Source organism: Talpa europaea (assembly GCF_964194135.1).
Source record: "Talpa europaea genome assembly, chromosome: 12".
NCBI lineage: Eukaryota > Metazoa > Chordata > Mammalia > Eulipotyphla > Talpidae > Talpa > Talpa europaea.
The window spans coordinates 20777514-20799961 of record NC_140079.1 but is presented as its reverse complement, the minus strand read 5'-3'; the positions used below and the strand labels follow the sequence as shown (position 1 = coordinate 20799961).

Below are 22448 nucleotides of genomic sequence, written 5' to 3'. Positions count from 1 at the left end.
TCAATCAGATATAGTCCTAATTGAGAAATGTCACTTATAGGATACCTCAGCGAGTATTTTCCCCCAAACAGGCTCCAGCGGAAACTCCACAGAATACCAGATGGAAAACTCTCTCCAAACAGAATCAAAATAGTAATTTCTTAAATGGTAAAAAATAGCCCTGAATTCTGAAAAAACTGTTTTTACAATGGCAGTAACCCTTTAATCAGCCACCGGCAGGGAATATAGTATTTGGTTCAGACACTTTACCAATTACAACCTACTGGGTCGCTGTGTGGTGCTCTCTGAATAATCAAAACTACTCTTAATAGTCACTTGCCCAGACAAGAAAGAGAAAGAATAAAACCAAGCCCAAATGAGAAGATGCCATTACTTCAGGCAGCCCAGCCCAGCAGGTCACTGGGAACCAGAAGCAGTCCCGGTTTGCAGCACGTGGCAGCAAAGCAATAGACCTGGGTAAAGTATTCGGAGTCAGAGGCTTAAATATTGCAAGAAAGTGAGAAAAAGCCAAGAGTGAGAGACCAAGAGCAGACTTTGGAGGTAGGCAGATCTGAGCATGAATTTCTCCCTAGCCTGAAGTCCTTGCCAAGAGTGGACTTGAACCACGGACCTTATACTACCTGTGCCTCAGTTTCCTTATTTGTGAAATGGGAGTTTGATCCACTTCGAAGGGCTGCCCTCCAAATTAGTAGTGATCTGTGCAAAGAGCCCACATGGTGTCTGGGACATGACCAATATTCAAGAGATATTTGCCTACTCCTGGTCACTCTTTCTTCCCCTGCCAGCACCACCTTGGATGGAATTGGGAGAATATCGAAGCAGACATCCTGACTTTCCTTCCACCCTGGAAGAGAGAGGAAATTAATTATCGCTTCCCAAACCATTTCTTCATCCTGTAATAAGCAAGGGAAGGGCACCTGTCAAGAGGCAAAGATTGGGCCAGTGATTGGGATGGGACCTGGGGACCAGCGCTGCCAAGCACATCTGTGCCCATGATGCATCTTGCGGTTTTCACTGGTACTCAGGGGACCTGAGCCAGACAGGGAAGCAGCAGGACAGTCACCTGACTTGTTGAAGAAAAATAAGTAATAAAGAGGATTACTGCAATCCACTTTAGAAGTCCAATCAGGTGTCCCTCGGTGTGGCTGAAGGGCAAAAACACTCTCCATTTAACAGTAGCTCAGAAACATGGGGGTGGGCTGCAAGGAGGTCAGGAAGAAATTCTGTGCATAGAGTGTGCAGTTGACTAACACTCTTGGACTAAGCTGGTTTTTGTCAAAGGGTACTATGGACCAACTGCCCAATAATCATCTATCTAGCTGCCAGTTAAGAACGTGCAGTTTCTGGAATGCACCCTAGTTATTAACTCATCACTTACTGTAGTGAGGCTGGGGTATGTCCGTTTTCAAACCAGCACACTCAGTCACCCTTGTGCATACCTGGGTTTGAGAAGACCTAGCCTATGCCAACAGAGCTGCTTAAGATGTCTCAGAGCAGAAGCCCTTGCAGGCTGGGCTGGTGGCTGGCGGTGCTGTTTTTCCATAACTCAGGCAATACTGCTGTCTGGCAGCTGGAAAGAGCCAGCCTGAGTGGTGACTGCTGGAAAAGCAGATTTAAGGTGAAGAGGTACTCTCACCCCTAATCACTGTCATTCATGGGGTGGGTGGGCTCAGGGCCTCTGGCCAACTCTGCCACCAGAAATATCGCTGCCAGAGGACTCTGTGCAGGGAGCACCCAGAGGCAGGACTGACGTCCAAGGGACATTTTACCCAAGCCTGGAGTGGAACTGGGGCTTGGTGTGAGCATTATGTCCTCCTGACGACTGTTCCTCCCTCATTATTACCCCCACACTCCATCTCCTGACCCAGCTTTACTGCTCCTATAGTGCTCATCACCACAGACAGCAGGCCACTGATGTACCTGTTTGCCTATTGCCTGTCTCCTGAACACGGGCACCACAAAGCACTTTGCCCATTTTTTTAAAACCTGTGCATAGAAGAGAGCCCAGCACACAGTAGGCCCTCAACAGGTATTTACTGGGGAAAAAAAAAAAGAAGAATCACTGCTCCTCACTTCACATCCCCCAGGCAGGTGGGGGCTCAGGGAAGAGTCTGCCTGATATTTCCCTCTAGGCTGGCAGTTTCTTTTGTTCAGAGAATTATGAGCCCGAGGGCACGATTTGAGTTTAATAATTCCAAATTGCACCTATTTTTTTTTTTCTCTCTGTCCCTCTTTCTTGCCAGGCTGTGGGAGCTCTCTCCACGCAGAGGAGCGCAGTGCCTGACATATAGTAGCAGCTCCACAAATGACTCATTCGGCAAATGAAATGACCATGTTGTGATACTCCTCCCAGTGTTTCTGGCTGCTGGCCTAACTCAGCCCCATTTGGGAGCTGATAAAATGGCAGCCATTGTCATGGCTTAAGGGTCCCACAGCTGGCGCACAGCTGTAAAGGATTATTTACAGAGTCAACACCAGGATTTAGGGTTATTCTCTCTCTGTCTGGGACTCTTTCCTTTTATCTTGTTGTTGTCTAAGGAGACTCTCATGGACCAGTGTCCTTCTAGAAGGAACTCTAGTGACCTAGTGAGAAGATCTGAGCAGAGTTGAGCATGCAACCCACAATGTAGCTCAGGGTTTCATCACAATCATGCCAGGTGTCTGTGACCACTTGGGTTCCTAGGCCCTATCCCAGGCCCACCCAGTCAGAATCTTATGGTGTGAAGTCTGCAAAGAGGCATTTTAAACACTGAATGCCAAGGTGATTCTGAGGACTTGTCAAAATGGTTAAAGACTTAAGGACTTGGGCTTCCGAGCTAGATATTTGGGTTCAAAACCAGCTGCCACTTTGAGTTCAAGGCTAAAGTCAAACTCCCTTAGTTTCCTCACTAGTAAAATGGGGATTAACAAAATGTACCTACTTCGTATGAATGAGAAAATGCATGTGACACACTCCACACGGGACACGGCCTGCAGCAAAAGCTTATACAGAACACTGCTGTGAAGATGATGATGGTGAAGCTGATGCTGGAGATGAAGATGATTTTAAATAATCCGTCATCTCCTGGGGAGGTGATTGTGCAACCCCTTCAGTGGTACATTCCCTTGTTCAGCCCCTCTGACAGCCAGGAGGCTCTTCAAAGTGTCTGTTTCCTGCTGTAATTAGTGCATCATTTCCTATTTCTCAGGCTTTGCTAAGGTGGCAAAAGGGCTAGACTAAGAATAGGGGGTTGATTATTCGTGTGACAGGGAGGTTGGGAGACCTTCAGAGAGGTCCTTGGAGTGGCTATGATTTCCTTGTTTCCTCTGATGTAAGAGAATCAGAGAAAAGGAGAATAAGAAGGTTAATGGAGGAGAATGAGAAAAGGGTAGGGAGTTGAAAACAGCTACAAAGGACAAAACAGCCCTGAGCTATTGGGAGCGGACAAGTAGCAGACAGGAGAGGAGGGGTGGGTGTTGGTCAGCAAAGAGCTGACGGGGAGAGCTGGCTGTCCATTCCAAAGCCGAGGGGAGTCCACCACTCCGTGCCAAGACAAGCTTGTGTCTTGGCAGTGAGCTGCTTGGGATCTAACACTGTTCCAGGGTTAGGGTGAGATTCGGGGAGAATAATTTAGAATAGCGGACAAGGTCTGGGAGTGCCTTCTTTACATGACATGCGCTGCCTCCCCTCTCCCTCCACAGAGCACACTTGCCTCCCTCCCAAGCCCGCTGCAGTCTCTCAGACACAGGCTGATCCTGGTGCAGGAAGGGGGAGGTGGTGCAGCCAGGAGGCTTGCTCAGGATGCCTGCAGCTGTTGCCCTTGGGGATGACAGAGGACATCGTGAGAGCCAAGGAGAAAATGGGCTGGGGACAGAGGAACAAAGAGGAGGCTCTACCACCCCAGCACAGTGAGGCTTACCTGCCGAAAACCATTCCTAGTGAACTGTAAGATTTTCAAGGCATAGTTGGACCTCTGGCCTTTGCTGTTGAATTCAATGTGGCCGGTGAGACCTTCCAATTCTACCTGTCCAAGAGAGAGTTAGTTACAGCACCAACCTGTGTTCCGCTCGGCCCCACACAAGCATTCCACGAGTGTGCTCTGTTAGGGTGCACGAGAGGGGAACCATCCAGATCCATTCTCTGCCACTTCTCGGCCTCCGGGTCTTACAGCACAAATGTGATGGAACCAATTCAGCCTTGGCCGGGGCTGGACGAGAAGCAGGATGCCCCCTACCCGGTGACCTCACAGCTGCACACACCAGCACGGTCCCAGACACTAGCCTGTGCTCAGATCCCCATGGCCCTCTCCAGGTTGTAAAGAGCGTGGCTTCTCCCGCCCTCAGGCCTGCAAGAAGTCAGAGCACCTGACTGTAAATGCACAATCCTAGTCACTCACACAGAAGGCTCTTCCAACAAGTGGGTCTTTTTTGTGGACTGGACATCACCCACGGAGGCATGGTGGAGCCTGCCACCATGCAAGTGAGTCGGAGCTGTGCTGACGCTGCCTCTGAGTCTAGGGTCAGGTCCCAAGTCTACCATCCAGGCGCCCCTAGTATCTAAGGATTTAGGGCCTGTTTTGTAAACAAGTTTGCCGTGGATTCTCAGGGGGTGTAAGGAGGAGGGAACAAATGTGACCCATGGTCACAGAATAGGATTGCCACAGATTGCTCCTCAATTTGGGAGCAATTCAGGCAGTGCAGGACTTGAGCTGAGTTTTCCCAGGGGCCCCAGGGGCCCCTCACCATGCGCAGGTAGTTCATGAGGCTGGTGCCATGCTGCCAGATCTGGGCCGAGCCACAGGACAGGGGCTTCACGCCGATCTCCTGGCTCCGATTCAGCTCCTGCACCGCGGTCACCACCGCATAGACGGCATCAAACAGCAGGGCCGAGGACAGCTGGGAGAGGGCAGTGGGGAGAGAAGGGCATGTGGGTGAGGCAGGGGAGAGGAGCAGAGGCGGGATATGTAAAGGAAGGGACGGGGAAAGGAGGAAGAAAAGAGGAACAAATGTGGGAGGAGGAAGAGAGAGAAGCAAAACAAAATAAGGACATAGCCTCTTCGTCTCTGGAACAGTCCACTTGACCTAACATTCCAGGTGCTCACCCCGGGGCAGACAGTGGTGGCAAAGGCTTTTCTGGGATTAGGCCTTTCTTAAACTACCTAGTTGGGTTCAAAATGGTATCCTTTTCTCTTCAAGGGTATCCTTTTCTCTCTTTGCTCCACAGAAGTAGAAACTTCCGTTGTTCTCAGACCAGGAAGGAGGTCTACCGTCTGCCTCAGGAAGCCAGAATCCAGCCTCTTCCCACAGACTTGTCCACCCTACAAGGCTCAGTTACAGGTTACCTCCTCCCGGAAGGCCTCCATGACAGTATGTCTTCCTAGCTGTATGTGCCATTGCAGGCTCCTTTGTACTACTCAACTGGATGAGTACGTATGGAACACAATGTAAGTTCAAAGCCCCAAAATGAGCAAGACTCCATGCTTGTAAACAATGCATAGGCACAGGTGGAGAGGACCCAAGCAAGGAGAGAATAAAATGGGGCAAGAAGAACCCACAAAGGTCTGTGGAGGACCTAAAGAGGGAGTTTTCTTATCCAATTGAGTGATCAAGAACATATTCCATGCAGGAAGCAGTGTTGGAATTGGGCACTGAGGGATTTTGGTAGAAAAGCTACTATTATAAATGTAGGCATGGGAGAGGCTGGGAAAGGTGAGCAGCAGCGGGTGGAACTGCAGAGGCAAAGCCAAAGGGGTGGGCCACATGGGGCACACTGGAGGGAGGGAACGGGATCCCTCTTTTCTATCCTCTGGTCCTGAAGCCCCCCCTATGACCTGAAGACCTAGCAGGGCAGGGCACCTGGGTCGTGCCATCGGGACGAGTGACAGCCTTTCTGTCCTGCTGCCCAGCCACGCTCTCCTCTGCATTCCCAGTCCACCCCCACTCCCATTCTCAGCATGGCCTCTTCTTCATTTAATCCTGGCTCACCTACTTGGCACCTCTTGACAAGCCTACAACTGTCCTTGTCCTGGCCATGGACGGCTTCTTTATTAATGGAGCTCTCACATTTCCTTGCCCAATGGACATGTGGAAATTATGAATGCTCCCAATTCTCCTAGCTTCAACATTTACATAAGGGGACTTAGGCACCCCTACTGACACTGGCTTCTAGATCCTTCAGTGTGTCTATTTAAATGATGTTGCAAACTAATTCCTGTGCCACCTCCTTTCTTGCCTCCCAGCTAATCTCTCCCTTCAGAGATTCTCGAAATCACAGTGTTAGAATAGGAAGGACCCTAGAAGTCACCTAGTCCAGAATCCCTATTTTACAAATGAAGAAACTGAGGCTCAGGCAATTGTCCTTCTGCCTAAATTCACCACACAAGACAGTGGCAAGGCCAGGGATGGGGGCAGGGGAGTATGTTGGGCAGGGCTCTCTGCCATCACCTAGGTTGCCTCCCGGTGTGATTGATGGTCTTATATCACTCCCTCAGTTAAGGGCCACTTGGGATTTTTGTTGGAACAGGACTACAGGGCAGGAGAGAGGGAGGGAACCATCGCTCGCTTACCTAGTGCCCAGCATCTCCTTCATCCTCCCTACCGGCACCCCCATTTTGATCAGGTGTCCTCCCCTCCCCCAAGTAGCCAAGTGCTGCTGGGGTGGCTAATCCAGTCCCAGCTCCTAGGGGAGCCCAAGTGTGTCAGAGTCATCCTAGTCCCCTGTCAGTATGTGATTCGGGACGGGTAAGTGGCCCAATTCTGACCGGTGGCATGGCAACTGAAGCCTGGGTGAGGGGCTGTGTCTCAGAAGAGCCTCTTATCTCTAAAGAGCCAGGCCTTCTTCCTCCAGGGCATATTACTGTGTTGCCTAGTCCTGCAGGAGCCACCTGCCTCCTGCCTGAGGATAAAGTTGATGGCAAGGGTGCCAGAGCAGAGATGGAGGGGCTCTGGGTTTTCAACGACAACACTCTGGCTCCATCCTCCCTCTTGACTTGTGACATGAGACAACATGTTTCCTTTTTTTTTTTTTTTTTGCATAAGGCAGTTTAATTCCAGATTTCTTATACTGGAAGCTGAAAATCACCCTCACTGGCTCCAGGAACCCCCTTCTTTTTAGGGGCACTGTTGCCCAGACCCCCAGAGAGCCATGGGCCTCATCCCCTCTCAAAGGCCCCTTCTTCTCACAAGGCTGCACGCTGATCCCCAAGAGACCCTCATCACTGCATACTTGCAGACACAGCTCACCACGCCATTTCTCACTTCCTCCCACTAGGCCCCAAGCTCTTTCCTGCCACATGGTTGTCGCTATTCCCACTCCGTCTGGGATGCGGTTTTCTTGGCTGATGCTCCCTTATTAGCAAGTGATCCGGATGCTGGGAGATCAGCGTGTGCCTGTTTGCAGTGTTCTTTGGCATCTCTCACTCTGGGGTCTTCAAGATTCTTCAAGTGCTTCTAGTAATTACAACTCCCGTGAGGGAGGAGGGAGTGAGGAGCAGATGGAAGGCACATCCTCAAGGTGCCTGTCTCTTCTCCATCTGTGCATCACCTTCAGAGGAGTGACATGGTGATATGTGCCCAGTAGGCTTCCAGGGTCCTCTCTGTGGTTTAGCCTCAGCTGAAACATCACCCAACTTCTTCTTCTTCCAATTCCGGCTCCTCAGGGTTCTCCAGAGGTGATCAGACCCCATCCTCTCTCCCTAGCCCCTAAAAACCTGCCCAAGACTCTCCCCGGCTCCTCCAAACTCTGGTGTTTTTTTTTTTTTAAAAAGATTTTTATTTATTTTTATACAAGAATTGGCCAGAGGTGTGGGAGGGTAAGAGGATTCACCAGAGACAGAGCGGGGAGCAGAACAGGCAGACTGACAAAATACAATGCTGAGGGGAGCAGCGGGTGAGTCAGGAGAGGTCTGCTGAGCCATGTGGGTAGCTCCCTGGCGGGCCGGGAATCGAACCTGCACTGAAGAGGCTGCGGACAGCTTCCCAGTGCTGCGCTCAACCCACTGAGCCACCAGGGAGGCCCATCCTCCAAACTCTCTGGAATTTGCCCCCATCTCTGCTTCCCCAGCTTCTCTACCTCCCATCCCTGCTCCCCCAGCTTTTCTCCCAGGGATCGCCAATCTCATCTCATCTGATTTTATATTGGAAGTTGTATGAACCTGTAAGTTCTGCCTCCATCATGTTTTCCCATTTCACTTCAACTCTGCATCAGAAGCATGTTTTCACTCTGCTAATTGCTTTCTCCCTCTGCTATTATTTACTAATTCATCTCTGGAAAGCATTTGGATCAGCAGTTGGAAAAAAGCAGTTCTGGTACAAAATAGTACTCTGTCCACATCTCCCCTTCTTTTCATGACTCCCCATGTTTCTATGGCCTGTTCCCCATCTGTGTGTGTGTGTGTGTGCCTCTCAGTCTTGTCTCTGCTTTTCCTGTCCCTGTCACTTCTAAATATTAAATCCCCCAAATGGCTCCATCCACATTTAAAATCCTTTTTGGCACCAAAACACTGCTTGGCAGGGAACGCTCAATTCTCCTGTTTTTATATTTTCATTTGGTTCGTCATTGTTATTTTCTTTTGAGCTGTTTGTAAATTGTTTAGAGGAATGAAAGAGTCTGTATAAATTAAGATGAATCAATCTGACACAGAGCATAGTGGCTGAGTTTCTTCCCCAGCCCCCCAAATAAAAATAACTTCTAAACACACACCTGTAACCTTCATCTCTCCCAATGCCTCCTAGATCACTGAATTACCAGGGTGCACCCCAATGCCCATTTGTCTCTTTAGCTTAAACTTTGCCCCCCCCCCAGTAGACTACCCTGACAGGAAGCATTAAAATCTCATAGAATAGTTCTTACAATCTGGGTTTTATTCAATGAAATAAACACTTAATTACAAACATCTGTTTTAGCCTAAATTCTAATTACTTAATCTAGCCATCTGTAATTTTAATGATTTTCCACAATTTTTGTTCTTTGCAGCATGATTAATGGGGTGACACGTGAAACTAGTGGGTCTGCCTCTCCATTCAGGGCACCCCTTCTGCTCGTATGAGCTGAGGCGAGAAACACAGGCAGCTTGCTGTCAGCCACCTGGCCCAGGTGGGCAGCTCTGAGCTTTCTCTCACGGTTCCCCCTTGTAGGGTAAAGAAAATCTCAGGCTTTTCTGCCCTCCCGCCATCAGGATAGATGATGGATCCTTGCGGTCCTGAATGCATGCCTGATGGCGGGCACCTGGAGTAGGGTGCGGGCATAGGTAGATGGGATTCACCTGGGCTAAGACTGTGCTTTTTAAGGGCGGCGTCAGGGGGACGCCAGCAGAAGCCGAGGAGAAGCCGAGAGAGAAGCTGAGAATGCCGGAGAGCCCAGATAGAGTGAAGACTTGCTGGGAGGCCTGCCAGCCTCCTGGCCCCCCAGCATCCCTGCCTGCCATATGCCTGTTGAACCCCAATAAAAAACCTGCAAAACCACTGAGGACTCTGCCTCCTCCTTTACCCGGTCTGCATGGGATTCTAGAAAACCTGCACTGGGTCCAGTCCTGACCCTTTACACCCCTCCAGCCAGCCCCACCCCAAATTCTGCCTGTAGCTGGGAAGATGAAAAGAGAGGGAGGCTCACAGCCAAGTGAGGAGGACAAGAAAGAGGAGAGGAGAAAATATTGAGGGCAGCGAGGGAACATGGATGTAGGAAAGAAAGAAGAAAGGAGGTTGTAGGGGGAGGGGAGGGCAGAAGGGAAGATGGGGAGAAGACGAGAGAAGAGGAAGAGAGGCAACGGAGTCCAGATGAGGGGAGAAGACGGGAAAGGAAGCAAGGAGAGAGGGAGAGAGAGTGGGCCCCTGCTAAGATGGGGGCTGGTTGCAGCCTTTTTAGAGAGCTGGATGGGGAGCAAGAACCAGGCTGTGGTTTCCTGGAACTGATTATTTCTCACCTCGAGTTCCCCAGCAAATGAAAGAGCTCGGCTGTGTGTGCTGGGGATTTCAGCTCCTAAGAGACAGGAAGAGGCACCACTTTTCAAAAGGTAGTTGCTAAAGTGAGAAGCCTTGAGAAAGATTTGTTGTTGTTTGAAGCTGTGAACTCCCTTTCCACGTACTTGGAGGTGATGACTTTCTAGACTATCTTCTCTTCCTCCTCAGAGGCCAGCCAACATCATGGACCCCCATTCTTTGAGTAAGTTTAGAGAGAAGAGCAGAGCTGCCCAGGAGAGCCAGCTCAGATGAGCTGATCTTTAGCGGCCCCTCAGAGGCATGCGCTACATAAATGCTTATTGCGTATGCTAGGGGCACTCTGGACTGATTGTCGCACACCATTCCTGTAGCAAAGCCACCTGATGTATTTACTAATGCCTACCCCAAGTGTCTGGCATATAGAATGTTCAATAAACTCATTCAGTGAATAACTACAAGTTGAAGATAGACTCATCATCCATGTTATCTTCTAAGAGGATCAAACATACTTAGCCTGAAATGAACCATAAAGAATCTGAGGCAGGCCTCCCTGGTGGCGCAAGGGGTTAAGAAGCAGCCTGTGGAGCTGTCTGCAGCCTCTGCAGCATGAGTTTGATCCCTGGCCAGGGAGCTACCCACATGGCACAGCAGACCTCTCCTGACTCGCCCGCTGCTCCCCTCAGCAGTGTACTTCCATTGATCTGCCTGTTCTGTTCCCTGCTCTGTCTCTTGTGAATCCCCTCACCCCCCATGCCTCTGGCCTGTACCCCAGCTCTTGTATGCATAAATAAATAAATCTTTTTTAAAAAAAGAATCTGAGGCCCTGCAGGCTTACACGTGACCTAAGACCACACAGCAAGAAAATGGCAAGCCAGTACTTGAACTTGGGTCCTGTGCCTCCAACGCCAGTGCTCTTTCAGCATGTGGGAACCTCATGGAAGCCTTTGTATAGGGTTCTTTGTGTGGGGTCCTTACAAGCCATCCCACTAGGTACCAAGGGCCTCCCATCTGCCGGCCCATGGTACCCAGGGCACTAGTGGAAGAGCTGAAACTTTCAGAAGGGAAATTGGAAATATGGCAAGGGGACCTTTAATTCCCATCCATTAGGCCAGATGCCACATGTGGGAGGACTGGGTGGATGGAGGTTTTGTTTTCCTTCCTCACACTGTGCTGGGAGCCTCTGCAGTTGGTGGTGCCTCATTAGAATGCTGGAGCAAAGACTGTGAGAACCGCAGGTGAGACCGAGGGACAGGCTGATACTCCTGCAGGGAGGGATGAGCCTGGCCCTATTCCTGTTACCCTGCTTGACACCACGCCCCCTAAACCATTTAGGGGGGTGAGGACTCCCTTCCTTCAGATGCTACACCCCTGCAAATCCTTCCCATGGATCCTTAGTTCTTTGGGGTCCAAAACACCTTGTTGGGATGACTCCACACGCCTTCAATGACTTGGTTCTCAAATCTTCTCCTCTCAGCTGGTTCCCTTGATCCTGAGACCCTGACACGAGCACAGACTCCTTAACTACTTCTTTCATCCTGAGGTTTCCACTAGGCGGAAGGCTCAGAGTTTGGTGGGAGGTCATGTGTATGTGTGCAGGAAGGACTTGGGTGAGGGCAGAGGAGGTCTCTATGGAGGAGTTCCTCCAGGAAAGTGGTCCAGGGCAGAGGAGAGAACACCAGACAAGTCGGGTGTCTCGGATTTAGTTTTACTCTGCCAAATCTTAGGTGTTTGGCCTTGAACGAGACCCCCCGCCCCCCCCCCCCCCCCCCGCCGCATGTCCCCATCCTTATCCATGTTCCCAGCTGACATTCAGTTCCCCTGTCTGAAGAATGAAGAAGCACACCAGCTATAAGGCCCTTCCAATGGCAAGACACTTTCATCCTAAACCCTGGCAGTGCTCAGCAAAGGCACTTTAGGGAATCAGGATTCTTGCAGATGGCACCCCCTGGCATCACTTGGTGCCCCCACCAGTGATCCTTCACAGCCGCTGCTTCCCCAGCCTTGTCCCTCGTCACCACCTCCCAGGACTTCTAAGCACACCCTTGTGAGCTGGGACTGGAGAAGCTGGACAGCAGGAGGGTCATACTCAGCGGCTGACCTTGAAGGGGTATGTGTGGAGCGAAGGCGCACCAGGGAGGGGCTCTGGGGGCTGCTTACCGCAGGCCCGGTGAAGGGCACGTGGTCACAGTTCTCCTGCCAGGACTGGTTGAGGCTCTGGGCAAACTCTTGGAAGAAAGCATGCGATTGGTTGAAAATGGAAAATCCCAAGATGTTGACACGGTCGTCCACAAGGCTGTCCATTCTCTGGAGTGAGAACTCCTGGAAAACAATCAGAAAAGAAACAGAGTTGGAGGCGGGAGAAAGAAGTGACTTTGGCCTGGGCACCACTGCCCATCAGTGGATTCTGATGGGCACTAAGGATCCAGAGCTAACTGAGAGAGGGTCTCCTGAGAGTTCCGTGTTGGGGGGGGCGGGGGTTGGGGGTAGACTGGGGAGAGAAATGAGCAGAATGACAGAATAACAAACTCACCCAGGTACCTTTTCATAAACGGGATGATTTTTTTAATTAATATTTTATTTTATATAATTCTTACATCATTTTTTATTTTTGCACAATGTATGCATTTTCATTTTGGTTATATTCCCCATACAATTGCACACCCCCTTATTCCCCTTATTTTGACCCTAGTCCTTCCTCTCCCCGACCCTCTCGCCACCCCCACCCCCACCCCAGGGTAGTGTGTCTCTGGTTTATAGTTGCTTGTTGATTTTGATGTTTACTTTGTATTAATTAGTCTTTTTCCTGGTCCCTTATTTAGGTTTTCTAGATTCCTTCTATGAGTGAGACCATCCCATTTTTCTTTTTCTTTCTGACTTATTTCGCTGAGCATGATCCAAAAGGGATGATTTTTGAAAAATTTTTAACTTGTCTAATTTTTTAAAATTAATTTTGCGTACTGGTCTTTATTGAGGTTGTAACATTGGTTTACAACACTGTTATAATTTAGGGGATAGGTCCACACCTCCTCTGATATATGTCACTACCTCACCCTACCATCAGAGTGCCCTTAATCCTTTACCCTAGACCACTAGGGCCCCTGCCCCCTCCAATAACCTCAATTCTGTGGTCATATTTCTTTTTAAAAATTTATTTATTTATATATTTTTACATCATTGTTCATTTTTTTAAAGATTTATTTTTTATTTATACAAGAGCTGGGGTATAGGCCAGAGGCGAGGGAGGGTGAGAGGATTCACCAGAGACAGAACGGGGAAAAGAACAGGCAGACTGATGAAATACACTGCTGAGGGGAGCAGCAGGCACGACAGGAGAGGTCTGCTGTGCCATGTGGGCATCTCCCTGGCCAGCTGGGAATCGAACCTGCACTGCAAAGGCTTCAGACAGCCCCACAGCGCTGTGCTCAATCTGCTGTGCCACCAGGGAGGCCCCATTGTTCATTTTTGTACAAGTTTCATTTCTTGTCTCAGGTATAATCTCCATAAAATTCCCACCACCAAGACACCTGTGAATCATCATCATAGCCTCTTGTGCTCTTCCCTCCCATGTTTTGATCCCTCTCCCTCCTCCTCCCCTGCTGAATGTCTCTGATTTATAGTTTGCTTGCTAGTTTTGTCTTATTTTTTCCTGATCCCATGTTTAGTTCCCCTATGTTCCTCCAATATTTTTCTGACTTATTTCACTGAGCATAATCCCTTCAAGCTCCATCCATGTTGCCGCAAATGGCAGGAGTTTATCATTTTGATTGCTGCATAGTATTCCACTGTGTATATATACCACATCTTGATCCAGTCATCTGTTTTTGGACATTTAGGTTGTTTCCATATCTTAGCTATTGTAAATAGTGCTTCTTTGGTCATATTTATACAGTTTGTTTTGGTTTAGTTTTGTGATGATGTTTGCACCCCACATAATACCAACTGAACAGAAGCTCTGGTGCTGAGGCCCAGGAATCTGCATATCAGCAGGCCCCAAGGTCTTATGCACACCAAAGTTTGGGAGCCATTGGGTTAGCACACAGCAGATACGGCAGTGGGGGAGAGGAGAGAAATGAAGTGGTCAGGGGCTGAAATCTAGGTTGCCAGCCTAGGGAGCATTTACTTTATCCTACAGGTGATAGGATCCCAGGGGACAGTGGGCAGAGGAGCAACAAAATCAACTTTGCTTCTAAAAATCCCAGCATGAAGGTCTGTGGGTCAGGTTGTGCTGTCATTTGCTTTGATTTTTTCATTCTTTCAACAAATATTGAAGTGATTTTTATGTGCCAGATACGGTTGCCTACACAGAGGATATGAACAAGAGACACACATTTCTTGCTTTCAAAGTGCTTACAAGTTAGTGGAAGCTTTGTAAATAAATAAATACATATAATTTCAGATAGAGCTGCAACTTTAGAGGAGGAGGTCAGAGAAACTCCATCTGGCTCCATGATATTTAGAAGCTCAAAGGAATTCTTCCAGCAATCCAATCACCTGGCTAAGGCCAAGTGGGAGCTCAGCAAGCCAACACCTGCAGGCGTGAGTCCCTTGTGGCCAGTTAGAGTCCTAGGGAAAAGAACTGCCATCCTCAGGCAAGGCTGAGCTCACAGCCCTCGACCTCCAAGTCCCCACCTTGGTCCTCCACAGGGAACCCAGGGTGTATTATTTGGCTCACCAACCCACACTCCTAGAATGCTGCCTTCCTGTGGGTCAGGTCATTTTTGCACACTTGTGTCCCATTTATCACAAGTTTCTGCCAAGAGCCTGTACACAGCTCTGCACCCCATAGGCACAAGGTACTTAGAGACTCCAGGACTAACCCATTAGCCGCTCAGCCTGACAAGACAGATGGAGAACTGCTTTCCTTCAGGAGGTCTCCTTTTCTTAAGAACTTAGCTCCCCAGGCCCCTGGCACGTCACCTGCCTCCTCACTCATATCTACCACCACTGCCAAGGCCTCCAGCCGCAGGCCTGAACTCCCCTGCTCAAAGCCCAGCCTCACGAGCTGCAGCAAGCAGATTGAAGTTACAGATATTCCTTGGGAACCCCTGACAGTGTGGAGTCGGACAAGGATTAAGTGTATTTTGGATCCCGCCACATTCTCATTAGGGAACATGTACGTGCCAGAGAATATATTGATTCCTAAGCTGATATTATCCTCTGTCTCTATCAGGGCAGCTGCCCATGCACTGTGGGCGATCAGCAGGCACAAGGGGGCAGATGGCTAATGAGAAGAGCTGCAGCTGGCAGAGGGGAGGTGGCTGGGCACAGAGCCAGATTGCCGTTGGACAGCCGAGGAGCCTCACCAGTCGTAGGATGTGGGGAGCTGGAGGATACCCCCATTCCCTTGGCTTCCTTCTCCATGTAGGCAGCTCATCACCCCTCTATGCTCTCCCCGTGCACACAGCCTGATGGAAGGAGGCCATGTATGGAAGCCCTGATGTCTTGGATACCTACAGACTCACAGCAGGCAGAATGGGGGATAAAGTGGATAAGGGCTTTGGTGTTCAGATCCCGGTTCCACCCACCCCTACAGATGTCTGACCTTAAGGAAGACCTTTAACCCCCTGGGCATCAGATCCTCACTTTGTAAAATGGAAACAATGATCACAACCTCATAGATTATGTTAAGAAACAAAGAAGATGCACGCAGAAGGCTTAGCATTATAGCAGGTGCATAAGAAGGGCTCTTGATATGACAGTCACTGAAATACCACAGCCAGATCCTGGGCAGCTTCTGGCTCCCCACTTCTTCAGTCCCACTTGTCTTAGGAGGGTGTTTCCTTAAATGTATGCTCCGGGCAGAGTAAGAATGAATGAGTTAATTACAGATACTTTGAGACAGCCCATCCAGAAGTCAGCCAGTCTGTCTTCTTGCCTTTTAATTCCCACCTTCTTATCCTTCAATTATACCCTATTTTCAAAGGCCCCCTTAAGATAAAAAGATCCAGGAGCTTCATTGATAATTCATTCTATTTATAATGACTCAAGGGAGAGCTTGTAAAAGGACAAGAAAGGGAGTAATGTGTTCTCTTATAATTTCCCAGGACATTCTAGGATCTAGTCCCTAAGCATCCTCACAGTTAGGAAATGCTTCTTTATGTCTAAACTTAGACTCTCCTGCTGCTATTGAAGGCTGTTATCTAAACAGAGATGGCAAACAGGTGATCACTGCCAGGTTCTACACAACAAAAACCTTCTAAGTCAGTATTTCCCAAAGCATGTTCATCAGGACACTAGCTTTACCAGAGGATGTTAAAAAACAAAAACAAAAACAAGGTGCCGTGTTGAAATTAGGTTAGAAAACATTGTATATTATATCCCCTTTTCAAGATTCGTAACGCACAATAGCACTTAAAGGTATAAAAGAAATCCTACAGTGAAACAGCTTCTCTAATTTTGTTTAACCCAGAACATTGGAAAAGCATTAACCATGGCATGCTTTCTCCCCTCCCACCCACAAATGTGTCACAGCAGCGTTTTACAGGAGAGGTTTTGGGAAATACTACTCTGAACCTATTCGGGGATACAGGTATCATAACTCCCAAATCAAAGAGTGGAGACATTTTGTTGAAAGGGAGCATCCATAAAATTAACAAATTTCCTGATGGGAGGGGATCAGAGGCCATCTGGCTTCTGCCGCCCACCACAAGCTCTAAGTCTCACACCTGGCTGGCTGTAGGGTAAAAAGTTTCAGGCTTTCCTGCCCTCCCGCCATTAGGATAGATGAAGGAACCCTGTGGTCCTGAATGCATGCCTGATGGAGGGCACCTGAAGTGGGTACACCTGGGCTCTTAAGGGCGGCGTCATGGGGACGCCAGTAGAAAGCCGAGAGAAGCAAGAGAAGCGGAGAAGCAGAAGCCGAGAGAAGCAGACAGAAAGCCAGAGAGCCCAGAAAGAGTGAAGATTTGCTGGGGGCTAGGAGGACTGCCAGCCTCCTGGCCCCCCCAGAACGCCTGCCTGCTATGTACCTGGTAAATCCCAATAAAAGCCTGCAAAGCCACTGAGGGCTCCAGGACTCTCTCCTCCTTTACCCAGTCTGCTGGATCATAGAAAACCTGCTCAGTGGCCCTTCCTGCCCCGACACTGGTGCAGGTTCCTATGCTGTCCTCTCTGCCACTCTCGTTGCCTGGCTGGCAGTGACCTTAATTGAAATGACAGTAAAGGAGGAAGCCCTGGTTGGACAGGCTCTCACAGGGACCTTGAGTCTCTTATAATAAATGTCCCAGGAAGGGAACTCTTAAGGTCCCCATTCCTGAAGGGAGTGGACTCCATTATCACACCAGGAGAACCAGAATGAACAACAGAGCAAATGGCCATCTGGGAGAGCTGAGGGGTAGAGAAAAGACCAAGATCTAATCTTTAATTACTCCACATCCAGTTCCTTGCCAATCCTGTCAAATCTGTCTCCTGAAGTCTTGAATCTCTCTCTTCTTTCCACCCCACTAGGCAAGATCTTCATCATTTCTCCTTTACAACAGCCTGTTCACTGAGAGGGCACCTGTGCTCTCAGAAGACAAGCCACTTAACACTGCACAACTCCCAGGTGCCCTTTGTATGGACGGTAATGTGAGTGGCGCCCCCTAGAGTTGAGCCATGTGGCAACCTCATCTGGAGACCGCTGGATGTAGTAGAAAGAGCACAGGTTTGGAAATAAGACAGTCCTGGCCATCCTGATTTTGGCCACATATTGATGGGGTGATCTTGGGCAGGTCAGCACCCTCTCTGAATTTCAGTCTGCTCACGTGTAAATAAGAACATCTGTCTTGCAGTGGTAATCCATAGAAAGCAGCTGGTGCTTAATAGGCCCTTACATGTGGTTCTGTTTTCCAGTGCACCCCATCGTGTCTGCCCACCCTTATCCTGCTCCCCAAGCTACAGGTAGGCCATGAAAAAGGATATATCTGGCTTGGGGGCTTCTCCCCCCTCGTTTTTTTGCCCTCTAGCTCTACAAAAAGCTATTCTTAGCTACTTGTCAAATGAGAAGTTTTGCTAAATAAGTCAACATAAGGTGTTAATTGCTTGCTATGGCTATTTGTGTCGAGACAGAAGGCTTGAGTTGAAGTTCCAGATCTTCCAACCATAAATAATTATAACAAGCACTAATGCTAGTAATAATAACTGCTACAACTTATTGATCACCGGCTGCATTCCTGGAAGGAGTAAGCATTTCATGTGCACACCCTCAGCCTAACCTTGCAGCAGCCCCATGGCATGGGAGTTACTGCCATGGTGTAGCTGAAAGAACTGAGATCCAACTAGTGACGTGGCTCTCAAGGCCACAGAGCTGTGAACAAAGGGTCTGATTCAAGCTCACATCCAGTGCACTATGTTCTTGTACCACTTACTCACCCCTCTGTGGCCTCTGTGTACAGGGCACTGAAGGTCAAGGGCATTACGAGTTTACAGTAATTGTGCTAGGTGTAATCTGGCTAAGTTGTGTTACAAATGATTTCAGAATACTCATTTCGACTGTAAGACTGGTGAGATCTGTGGCTACACAATGAACGCTGGTAGTCTAAGTGAGTCAAGAGCTGACCGGACATGAGCTAAATCTCTGCATGAGAAGGATTTTAATTACATAGGGAAACTGAGGGTGTGGGGTCCAGACTGAATAGCCAAACAGCGAACTTGAAAACACCGGAGTGCTGGGGTTGGACCCCTACCAAGAAGACCCCGGAGAAGGAACAAGTGCAAACGTCAGGGTGCAGCAGGTGGGGAGGAATTTGAGATAAATGCAGTCTAATTAAAGATATATGTGTCCAGGATGCATATAGAGGCATTCAGGCAGATGCAGCTACATGAACTTGGCCAGCTTCTGCTGAGAGGTGTTTAGCAGCCTTAGACATGTCTAGTAAAACCTTTCTAGGGGCCCCATCCTTGAGCCATAAAGGCTGCGACCTTGAGGGTGGCACGGGCTGTCTCCCTCATTGCTAAATCCTAGCGCCTCAAGAAAACCAGTGCAACCAAAGGCTGGTTCTTTGGTTTAATTAAATGATTAAGAGAATCACTGTGCAAGAAAGAGTGGGTATAGATTTGGAGTTATAACATTTTAAATCATAAACTGTCTATTGGTATTTTGGCCTAGATTTTCCTCCTTGAAATTCCTTTCAATCTTTGTTTTTTACTTTTTTAATCTCTTTATTTTTATCTCTTTTAATTAGACAAGTTTCCTCATTATAAAATGGGGGAAATAACACTTCACAGTGTTGCTGTGAGACTTAAGAGAGATAATATATAGGAAAGCACTGTGTAGACTGGAGTTATTGGTATTATTAGTAGCGACGATAAAATAGCTCATGGAATGAATGCATTTTGCATGCACTTTCAGGCATCATTAACAGGCAATGAGGAAGACAGCACGGGGAGGGAGCCTTCCTGAAACCAACCACATTATGCCACGAAGGCGTTCTCTCTGCTCCTGTACAAGCCCCCCTTGGCCCAGAACGTTAATAGCTGCCTTCCTGCCAGGGACGTAGGCAACCGACAAAAGGTGCCCTCCATTGCCTCTAGGAATCCTGGAATCTCTCCAGACTCTACCACCTGGACCCAGCTGGGTGCTGGCTGCCTTTCTTTGCAGACCCTTCACTACAGAACTGGTTTTTATTCTTAAGAGTGCTTTTCCAAACAGCCTCATGCTTCTTGGTTGCTTTCCCCCAAAACTTAGCCTTGGATTCTCTCTGCTACATGCCCAGCCCTGACACCTCACTGCCTGGGAGGAGAGGCCAGCTGCCTTCTCCCACCCAAATCACAAGTTATTTATTAAACAGTCACTTATTATTGAGCATAACACTAACTTCCTCCATCAATATGGCTTTACCTAGCTCACAAGACACTTGGAGGTGAATAGGACAAGTTTATTTATATTCTCACTTGGGAGAAGAAAAAGCTGAGGTTCTCAGAAGTGAAGTATCTTGCCTGAAAGGCAGATGTGGGATTAACATCTGGGTACCCGGCATACAAGACCAGTGCGTCTTCCATTTCTCCCTACTGTGTACTCAGCACTGGGCAAGGTCACCAGGAGACACAATACCAATTCAAAATCACGGTCCCATTGCTGAGGTTGTTAAGGACTGACAACACTTACTGTTCTCACCCCAGCAGTACTGAGAGCACAAAAAAAAATTGCAAATTCTTAAGCCATTATTGTGATGCTAGAATGGTGGCAGATATCCTGAAGACGTCAGCACTCCTGAACTTGAACTCTTTCCTTCCACTCCAATGTGACCTCCTCACTTGGTGGCCTATTATTGAATAGTGAATGTGACCATTATTCTGGCTAGTATTTGGAATGTCTCCTCCACTTCCTCCATTCTCTCATGCTCTCCATCTCAAGGATTCTTGCATGCATGCACTCATTCATTGTTGCTGGAAAACGTTTTACATCCTTAACAACACTTGAATTTGTCCCCTGCTCTCCATCCTCATTGTGTCTCCCTCCATTCAGATCTTCACCAGCTTGTTCCTGGACCGCGATCTGATTGGTTTTCCTTTCTCCAGTCTGGCATGTCTCCAAGTTCCTTCTCTTCACCTTGACTTCCTCCAGCACCCAAGTTAGGCAGAACTGGCCACTGCCTCAACTGTACCGCTGTACCTATTGGTATACCTATCATCATTTAGACAAGCTCAAGGTTCAAAAAAGCTACCTCCCAAGAACTGGGAGCTGCTGGAGGCAAATGTACTTATTTATGTTACCAGCATCTCCCCTGGGGCACAGCTCATAGAAAGAAGACAATGCTGTTGACTGAATGCATTTAGGAAGGGAACCCCCATTAGGCTGTCCCTCATCTTACTCTAGGGGCAGCCTGGTCCTCTCAGCTTCTGAAGGCTCTTTGTGATGTTACATCCATTCACTTTTCCATGGGCCCCAGGGCCTGGTGTCTACCAGGCCCTAGACCCATCTCATTCTCCTCTTAAGATTTTCTTGAGAAAAGCTCTGGAGCCACCAGGAGCCCAGAATCTCCTGGGTACCCTTACATCCTCTTCCCTACCCCCCAGTCTGCCTCACTGTGGTTACTATCTATTTATCTGCTTCAAAGCCTGTGCTCTCTGCAGACTGGGCAATTGCTTCTTGTGTAATAGGAAGAAAGTAGCAGCTGGGAGGCTAATTCATACCTGTCTGTGAATTCCATTTAATGGAAGATTTGGTCCTAAACCTCCTGGCTCCCGACTACTAGATTCTTTTCCCTGCGTGTTTCCTTTTCATTTATCCTCATGACCTGAACATGCACATCCATTCCTCGCCAGAACTCTGTCCCTTCTTTGCTTCCCTTCCCCAACATGAGTCCACAAACACGACTTCAAAAACAGACCCTATTCTGGGAGCTCATAGCTCTGTCCCTCCCTGTACTTCCCGGCACTTACGCTTAGCATGCGCTCAGCTGCATTGATTAAATGCACTAGTGTTCACCTGCAAATGCCCATCAGGAGGGATCAATGGTGCTGACTTGAGTCACTGCTCCCAGGAAGAGGAAAGCAGAGGCCAGGAGGAAGGCTCATCCTCCCCTCAGCAGCTGTGACTGCTCATTTTGTATTAGAAGATGCTTCTGGGCCTCTGTGACTAAATACATGGTACTTAACTGGGAAGCTGAAACCTCAGAGGGTCAAAATGACATGAGAAATGGTGGACAGTCTGCATTCTCCTCTCAGGGTGGTGCATGATGCTGCTTTCCTGCAGGCCTGCTTCTATCAGGCATTGATTCCCCACCTCTGAGGTCACCTGTGCTCAGGAACCACCAATCAGGCCATCGGAGCCTAAACCTCTTGCTTCCCAGGTCTCAACTTACCAGCCTCAGGCACGTGTAGAGGCCCAAGGTGCTACCCCCACCTCCACCTCCATCCCACTGGGGGTATAAGGAGCCAGTATGGAAGCTGAATAACAGTGTCAATCAGCAGCTTTGGCTTCCTACCAAGTCTGCCTGCACCCACCTCTGCAGCAGAACCTAACAATGAGCTGCTCTGACGTGCTTAAGATGGCTCACAGGTGGGAACAAGGCCCCAGGCCTCGCAGCTCTCAGATGGGGCCCCACAAGGGCTTAGGAAATGTATAAAAGAAGAGATTTTTCAGATCTTGGCCACTTTTGCCTCAATTTGTTCCACAAAAATAAAAGCATCTCTTCTGGGACCCATGTTAAGGACCAGAAATATATGAGCAAACCCATCCTTGTCCTCAAGGGGCTTATGCTTAGTGGCAAGCAGGAGGCAAGGGCTGAAGAGTGATGAGTGATGAGTCAAAGGTTTTGGGGCACCGATCAAGGGGATTCTTTCTATCAGAATTTCCATGACTTTGCTGAGAGCTAATTGCCAGCCGAGGCCTGAAAGAGGAGCAGGAGTCAATCAGCTGGAGAGGTGGAAAGAGGAGCTTCCCAGACAGAAGCCACAGGGCTGAAGAGCCCCAAGGGCTGGGCAGGGGGTACACTCAGGGAACTGCAAGTCAGCCTGGCTGGGGTGAGCCATGGGAGGTGGGTAATGAGAGTCAATTTAGAAGAGGTTGCTTTGGACTTTATCAAGAGGGTCCTGAGGATCGAGCAGGGTTT

General features: G+C 48.8%; 1 protein-coding gene across 1 annotated transcript in view; it reads right to left on the bottom strand.

Moving 5' to 3' along the window:
• Positions 1–22448, bottom strand: part of GRIK4 (glutamate ionotropic receptor kainate type subunit 4) — a gene marked incomplete at both ends in the record, with an annotated part of 271471 nt that overhangs the window by 100522 nt on the left and 148501 nt on the right. The window contains 3 exons of the mRNA XM_084249559.1: positions 3900–4004; positions 4723–4875; positions 12073–12234. Coding sequence (XP_084105685.1) covers positions 3900–4004; positions 4723–4875; positions 12073–12234 — 420 coding nt within the window. The remainder of the gene's footprint in view (positions 1–3899; positions 4005–4722; positions 4876–12072; positions 12235–22448) is intronic.